This window comes from Eurosta solidaginis, chromosome X (genome assembly GCF_040869045.1).
Source record: "Eurosta solidaginis isolate ZX-2024a chromosome X, ASM4086904v1, whole genome shotgun sequence".
In the NCBI taxonomy this organism is placed as follows: domain Eukaryota; kingdom Metazoa; phylum Arthropoda; class Insecta; order Diptera; family Tephritidae; genus Eurosta; species Eurosta solidaginis.
Window position 1 is genome coordinate 101452396 of NC_090324.1, and position 8451 is coordinate 101460846.

The window sequence follows — 8451 nt, forward strand, 5'->3', positions numbered from 1 at the left end:
CTGAACTGTGTGGAATTTCGCCTTAAAAATTTACAATTCTTCATACTAAATTAAGTTTTTGAATATTTCACTTTAAATGGGGGAGGAGGTATTCAATTCATACCGATTTTCCGCCACTTCTACTAGCATTTTCAATAACTTATCTTTGATATCAGCAATTTCAGAGCAAGAGGGTGTTCGTTCAAATGTTTACGGCGAAATTCAGCAGAGTTCAGGATATATGAATCTTTTAGTTTTATTATGAAAAACTCATTATTCAGTAAAAAAAAAAAAAATAATAATAATCCTTATTTCTAGTCCTTGATTGTTACAGAAACTAAAAATTGTTAGGAATTCAGTCTTGTATTCAGTATATCAATAAAATTAATAACTCATTCTTGAGTAAAACAAAAAAAAAAATCATTACTGTCACTGATTGTTACATAAAACAAAAATTGTTAGGAACTCAGTCTTGTACGCAGTATATCAATAAAATTTAGTCTTACATACATACTTATTTAAATTAAACATTTCATAACATAACATTATTTTGGCTTTATTTCGTTGCTTTTATTCGGGAGTGGCTTCGGTGTGCTTTCTTTTTAAACATGAGGCCTTGTGGTAGCGGTTTTTTACGGCCTTCATTGCTTGTCGCAGCTGGTCTTTGCATTCCTTTTCCCCAATTCCCAACTTGTGAGCAGCTTCTGAAATAAAAATATGGAAAATTTGTAAACATATATAAAATAAACATCTTTTAAAAAGTTCATTATGTTCATTTCCATAACATCATCTTAGGTTAAGCGGCAATACTGCCAGGGTTAAAGTCTAGTCAACTTTGTCTGTAATTTAAATTTGCACTGAAAAACTGTGCCTAGTGGATGATTTACACGAGTAGATTTTTCTGGTAGATCTTTGTCGTTCCACTGTGTAAAAAGCAATTCGACAGATAAAAAGCATGTATCTGATGGTTGAACGCAGTCGAACGACAAAAATCGAATATAAAATTGACTCGTGTAAATCAGCCTAAAGTGTGTTAATTTACTGATATATTTACATTGTTTAAATATACTTACCAAAAAGTACCTTCATTAGTTTCGCGTATCGAAGTATTGGCGTTTTCCCTTGTTTCCCATCCATATTATGTTGTAATATTATATCCTCGCCCAAAATCGACAGCAAGTTTTGTTTGAAACCGCCAGATTTTATAAATTGAAACACCGTCCCAACCTACAAAAAATATAAAATATATATAAATTAGTATTTAAATATATTTTTATTAGACTTTTTATGTACATATATGGGCAGTAAAAATAAGCAGCAAAGATGATAAGTCTTACCATCTGATTTTGATTTTCTGCACAAATGAATGCCTCTAAGACGTCCAGTTCTGGTTGTGTTTTTATGGGAAACATTGAGGAAAATTTCGGTACCGGGTACATGTTCTCGCTCAGAGTTTGTATTAAGATGGTTTGTTCTGCTAATATGCTTTTGATACTTTCCAAATTTAAGTTGTAGGTATCTGCGAAAAAAACATATTGTTGTTATAGAAAATAATAAATATAGAATATAATAGAAAAGTGAGGTTTTAACATCAATTGCCATAAAATTACCTTTGTTTGCATTAATTTCAGATTTGAGACTCTCTATTGCATGATTTTTTTCTACCGCAGTATTTTTTAACTCTTTTATTTGGCCACTCAGCTCCGATATTGTGTCTGCAATTTTTAAATTAATATATTTATAAATTAATATACATATATATATGTATATACACTCCTGCTCATATTAGTAGGTACAAAATTGAAACTAATTTTATTCGTAACGTATATTTACTTATGTGTTTTTAATAATTTTCATTTAAAGCTCATCATAGTCTTAAGCAGACACTGAATTAAAATCATTTTAACTTACCAGAAAAACAGGACAATGGATCAAACTTTGAAAAATTTTCATCAAAATTTTAAACTTTTTAATCCGAATTTCCAAAAGTTATTTGAGAATGCAGTTTTGTAGTAAATTCAAAGTCAAAAAGTCATAAGGATTTTACTTATTCAGTTTCTGCTCAAGACTATGATACATTTTAAATGAAAATTATTAAAAATACATAAGTAGATATCCGCTACGAATAAAATTAGTTTCAATTTTGTACCTATTAATATGAGCAGGAGTGTACATAAGGTTGCACCAAGAAATGTTTTTTTCTTATTTGGTATATTGAAATTATTATTCTGGAAAATGAAAAATGCGACAATACAGTTCTTTTATTACAAATTAGAGCTACTATTTTACTGCCTTATTTTTTCGCTGCCTTAAAAATATTTTCATTATACCAAATAACCTAATATAGTAGGGGATTCACAAAGTGTAGTAGCTCGTCATATCATAAATCATAGACTTGTGACCGTCAAAAAATGTATGATATTATGAAAATGTTACGTCATATTGTTATAAAATCATATACATTATAACGAGCATAACTTTATGATTTATATCCGATATAAATTTTCGAGTTTTGACGTTATAATACCATACACTTTATGATTTTCATAAGTTTAAGACCTATGACAATATGACGTTTAATGACAAATTGTGAATTCACTAATTTTGTCTACGATCAAATAGGAGTTTCAATGAGTACAAACATACCACTTAAATTACGAATTTCGCTACGCCATTTTTTTGCCTCAGCCATTTTTTTATTTGATACTTAAGTTTCTTATATTGCCTTTTAATTTGTTGTTTTATAAAAGTTTTTATTTCTAGGATAGTTTCTTTAATTACAGCTATGTACTAGAGGCAATAAAACTGTACTGTCCTTGTAAGGTAAAGAAAGGAGTTTGTAAGAAATTTCGCTCAAATTGTAAACTTTTTCCAAGCCCAATTGATTAGTCTTAACTATACCAATTCCGAGGTTCAGGGAACTCATAGGTGTGGTAAAAAAATTATCTGGGTTTAAAAATGTCTTTGCAGTGAAAGTGTTGTCTTCATAAAATTTTGTTATTATCAAAAAGGATTGACACTCAGTCGAGCAGTAATTATCGGGAAAGCTTGTAGAAAAATATGAATTTGAATCGCTTGTATATGATTTTATTACACCTTTGGGGTTCTTTTTAAGTCCAGAATTTCTCACAGCTTTTGAAATAGGCCGCGAATTAAACTTGTTGAAAATTTGTTGAGGAATAAACTGACGTTTCTTAATACTTTTCTTTATAACTTGCAAATAACTTTCAAAACTGTATGCAGAAAATGTGTCGAGGCAACCAAGATTAATCACACAATCAGCTAAATGTAGTAAATTATGCACATTAGAAGAAACGCTTGTGTCTCCATAATATTCAGAAAATCTCCCAACAAAATGATTCAACATACTATTCGCTTTTTCAATGTTTACGGAGAAAGTTTTGGGACACAAAAGAAGCCTATAAGCACATTAAAGATGTAAAAAGTGAATGTACATATCTTCGCTCAAAATATCTTTAAATACAATGAACCCCGTATATAAAATAAACTGCCTAAATTCTAAAGCCTTCCATCGCGGCAATTCTTGAAATCCCCTTGGTTTTCGTACGAAATCCTTTGGAATGTAGGGGGCTAAAGACGATAAAAAGGATGATAGTTCGATGCGTTTTTGCGGACTGACTTTAATTGAGCTTGTCCCACTCAGAATAGAGCCAATCATTTTTTTAACAACCCCAAGGTCAATAAGATGCATGACATCCAAAGGGAATTGCGTGACCATCTTGATATTTATTTCCTCAAGGCAATGGACCCTGTCTTTATAAAAAGGTAAATGAAAACCTTTATCGGATCTATTTGCAAAATCAGAGTCAGTCCTTTGGTCCCCAGTAAATGGACGTAAAACTGTAGTATTTCGGATTCGTTCACCGAATTGCGTGCATTTCAAATTGGAAACGCGACCCAAAATAGGCCACAGACCTATTGAAGAGCTCTTAAATAAGGGCAGCCCATCTATACCGATATCTATCTGCAGTACATCTAAATTCTCCTCAGAAATTTCACCCACAAGTTTGTCTAACTGATTTTTGAGTCCTATGTGAAGATATTGCCCTGGTGACACTGTACGAGTTACACAGTTTGTAGTTTCGCCTATTAGAGTTTTAACACTTAAGGGTACACCCAGGTTTTCATATCTCAATATTCTTAAAAGACTGGCAACACATAGTACCGGGGGAAAAAACTCCAGGAACCAGTCCCTCAACTTGTTCCTAAGTGGTATCATTCCTAACGCAATATTTTCTGTATTAATTTCATTTTGTTTAACACTTTCACTTTCACTTTCACGGTCACTATGTTGTCCTGCTCCTGACGAAGTATTGTTTATATTAATTTCATTTTGTTCAACACTTTCACTAAATTTTTGGTCTATTTCGGTTTTTTTTATTTTTATTAAACGTTTTAACTGTCTTTTGCTTAACATTTTTATTTTATTTTAATAACTCACTTTTTTATTTGATCACTTATAAAAGACGCGTCACACACGGATAACAATGCAGACTGAATTAAACAATTCCAAACATGATTGTTGTCGAATGGAAATTTCCACAGAAGGTAACGGGAGTTAGGATTTTTGTCTATTTATCTAGCTATTGCGCTTTATTGCATTACCCGTAATTGATCACAGAAGTGAATACAAATTAAGGTAGAGTAAAAATGCGCGTGCAACATCTCTGCTTCTTTTATGTATTGCCAGCAATGGGTAGGAGAAGCGAAATCATTTGAAGGAATTTCAATCAATGCCTTCTAGAATACATTATACTTCGAGCTGAATAGCGATTCTTTGCAGCATTACCGGCAATGGGTTGGTGAAGTGAAACTACCTTTAGAAGACATTACCTTAGAAGCGATTACCCTTAGTAGCGATTACCGATTTTTTGCTGGGTACTAGCAAGCTATCGATATTGGTTAGGTCTATTCCCTGACCTCCTCTGTAGTACACTATGAGCTCATCGGCTTTATATTTAATTTTTTGAATCTCTATGGCTAATTCGCTTACCGAATTTACTCGTAGTGACGTTACTCTTCGATAGATTTCGTGGGGTTTCGTATCGGGCTTAAACCGCATCTTCAAGGTGTCTTTTATCACCTGCCAGTTGTCTGGTTCTGGAATGTTGATAACTACGTTCTCTGCTTCCCCCTGGATCGTTCGGCAGAAAATCATTCTAATAGCTTTTTTCTTCAAGTTCGCATCTCCTATTGTTGATAGTAGATATTCGCTGCTACTAAAAAATGAATTTACAGATACTTCTCCCTGTCCTGTGAATACAGGGAGTTGGGCGATATTTTTAAATATTCTGTCTGCCCTCTTATGATCGGGTGTTTGCCTGCTCTGTAGTTCTAAGTATGCTGCTCTTAGCTGTTCTAGCTGCTGCTCCCTCCTGGCGAGCTCTTCTACCAGGTTGACTGGTGGAATTTGAGTTTGGTCCTGTGTCATATCTCTTCTGGCGTCTTGTTCAATCTCCCTCCTGGCTCTATTCTTGCTGCCGTACGTTTGTGGATAGTGGCTCATACACTGCTGTTGTACTCACTGCACTGCCACTCTTTTAGTTGGGTTCTTTTGTGTGTGGTCACTGCCACTTTTTAGTTATGTTCTTTTGTGGGTGGTCACTATACGACTGTATGTCACTGCACTGCCAATTTTTAGTTGTGTTCTTTTGTGGGTGGTCACTATACGACTGTATGTCACTGCACTGCCACTTTTTAGTTGTGTTCTTTTGTGGGTGGTAACAATACTACTGTATGTAACTGCACTGCCACTTTTTAATTGTCCGTATCACGATCCTTTTATATATATATATAAAGGATTACCGACTGCGCCAATTTCGTCGTGTTAGTGGCAAGCGAACTTTTTAAAAAATGTCAAAGGCAACGGCTTAAATAAATTAACAACCGAAACTAGATTTTAAGTCGAAAGACTCCAAAACCAAACTGAATTCTTTTCTTTATTCCAAATTAAAAGAAAGCGTAAATGTACAATGGTGAAAATGCTTACTACTAATTAACTTGAATTGTTTATTTAATACAATGGTGAAAATGCTTACTACTAATTAACCTGAATTGTTTACTTACATTTTGCAATGCCTATATTTTTATATTGGGCCGGAAGTTACTTTTATTTATTTTGTTATGCTTAATATGAATTTGTCGATATCGTCTTGTGCTGAGTCTGAACTTACATAAGTTGACAATTGGGGGGTTATTGGCATTATACATAACTCGGGCGGTGCCACGTGTTATATAGAAAAGTAATTTATCTGAATATAATGTTCGGTTACACCCGAACTTAGACACCTTTTTTTCATAAAATTGGTTCGGGTGATACCTTCATACCGACCTACAACCACCCACTTTCACCGCTTGCATATACCTGCGCAATAGTTCGCATTGGTAAGATGTGTATATCGCAAATACAATGTTTAATAGGATTAAATAAAGAAATTAAGGTTATTAAAAGGTCTTGCATACTCAAAAATAACAAAACAACAAACACACACAAAAGTTTTCATTTGCATATCGTTTGACTAATAATAAGATATAAGTCCCAACGTGAGGATCGGTGAGGAACATAACCAGGGGCGGATCCAGAATTTTTTTCTGGGTCACAACGGACGAACGGTCAAAAAAAAATCAACAAAAACTGATAGAAATACAAGAAGTGACATACTTCAAATTTATTAGTGCAAGTTATAGTATATAGGATCGTTTAAGAAAATGTAAATACTAAAAATACTAAATGTTGAATAAAGACAGTTTTCTCTTATGTTTCCTACTGAAGATGTCCAGCACCTCATTAGCGTCCATTTTTCCCGCAATATCGCCATGAATGTGCATTAAAGCCAATTCATTCAAACGATCTTCTGTCATCCTGTTACGAAGGTATGATTTCAATCGCCGTAGTGTGGAGAAGGAGCGCTCTGCAGTGCTAGTAGTCACTGGAAACGTACACAGTAATTGGCAAAGTGTTCTTATATTTGGCAGCATTGCTGATTGTTTGAAAGCATCTACTGGAGATAGTGAAATATCTTTTCTCATCTGCCAAACTTTTAATTCTCCCTTTAAAACTATAAAACAAGAAGGGTCTTCCTTATACATTTCCGCGCCTTGTAATACACGAACTGCATCTTCGTCACTGAAGTTATGGGACAAAAACTTTGCAAATTTCCTATTCCTTGCAATGGCGCACTAGGGAACCTGGATTTCATTTCACTTAGCATATAGTTTAGAAACGCGATGTATACTGAAAGACGGTAATAATCTTCAACTGACTCAGTCTGAATGCTTGGCCGATTTCCTTGACGGCTTGTGATTCTGCGGACTGTGATTGCTGTACCAATTTCATTTGCGATGTCCTCAGCCTGATTTAAAACTTTGTTAAATGCGACTGTGCTAGTTTCACGTTGCCTCTGCAAACTCGCTGTGGTCACATTGACAATTGTAATTATCGGGATAAGGGCAGCGTGATTCACAAAATATCAGAGAGGATTACCAAGCTTATCAGAAATTCCGATGAGGTTATAGACTGGAGCAACGAAAATGGAGGTGCAGCAGTTTTTATGTTTCCTTCATCCGACATTTTTTGAAATATTGCAGAAAGACATGGCAATAGGTCCAAAAATGTCAAAACTTCTTCATGTCTTTCAACCCATCTAGTCTCACACAATTTTTTTAACATATTCTGTTTTTCATTCGGCAGATGGGATTTAATTTCTTCTCTGACGATATGTATTCGTTGAGCTGATTATCGAAAAAAATTTGCTACTAGAGATAACCCTTACGGCATTTCCTATGCCCGGTACGGCGCAGGCTGTACTAATAGCTAAGTTGAGTCGGTGGCTTGCGCAGTGGCTAAAAAAGGCTAAAGGGTGAATATTGCATATACGTGCCTGGACACCTTTTTATTTTACCGCTCATGTTAGATCCTCCATCATATGCTTGTCCGCGGCACAATGTTATGTCCAGGTTAAGTTTTTCCAAAGCCTTTAAAATATGGTGAGCAATGTTTTCCCCAGTAGTTTCAACAGCTTCCACAAACATTAGAAAGTCTTCTTGAATTTCGTTTGTATCTACATCGAAATAGCGAAAAGAAATGGCTATTTGCTCCTGAATAGAAATACCAGTGGTCTCATCGGGAATAATTGTAAAATATTTTGCCTTTTTAATTTTGGCCACCATTTTGTTCATGATCACTTCCCCGCAGCATTCAATGAAGTCAATTTGAGTGGTCTTGCTGATAAAGGAGGCGTTTCGGGCATACTTGTTTACATGTTCTTGCACTATTTCATCTCCAGCATCGACTCGAAATTTCAGCAACTCTCTGAAATTTCCATCTCCGTGCTCGTTAGAGCTTAGAAGACCGTCATCTCCGTGACCTCTTAAAGGTATGTTTTGCCTCCCACAAAATATTACGGTTTTTATGATTGGTATCATTTTACCTTTGTTTGTGATGTTTGTTGT

At 34.6% G+C, this 8451-nt stretch overlaps 1 protein-coding gene across 2 annotated transcripts; it reads right to left on the reverse strand.

Annotated features, from left to right (window-relative positions):
* Positions 1–450: 450 nt before the first annotated feature.
* LOC137234229 (uncharacterized) lies at positions 451–3338 on the reverse strand. Of its 2 annotated transcripts, none has more exons than XM_067757846.1 (5): positions 2626–3338; positions 1590–1694; positions 1317–1498; positions 1053–1206; positions 451–680 (listed from the first exon to the last, which is right to left on the reverse strand). In XM_067757846.1, exons 1-5 carry the CDS (start codon positions 2669–2671, stop codon positions 550–552), a joined length of 618 nt encoding a protein of 205 aa, XP_067613947.1. In that variant the 5' UTR covers positions 2672–3338; the 3' UTR covers positions 451–549. The 2 variants fall into 2 exon arrangements, with proteins under 2 accessions (XP_067613947.1, XP_067613946.1); XM_067757845.1 differs by having other exon boundaries at positions 451–683.
* Between the last annotated feature and the right edge of the window lie 5113 nt (positions 3339–8451).

Excerpts from the sequence above, each read along its gene's own strand:
- LOC137234229 (XM_067757845.1), bottom strand. The coding sequence starts at position 2,671 with ATGGCTGAGGCAAAAAAATGGCGTAGCGAAATTCGTAATTTAAGTG. Across the intron at positions 1,499-1,589 it reads TGAAATTAATGCAAACAAAG|ATACCTACAACTTAAATTTG; the intron begins GTAATTTTATGG and ends TTTTTTTCGCAG. Across the intron at positions 1,207-1,316 it reads CAGAAAATCAAAATCAGATG|GTTGGGACGGTGTTTCAATT; the intron begins GTAAGACTTATC and ends TATTTTTTGTAG.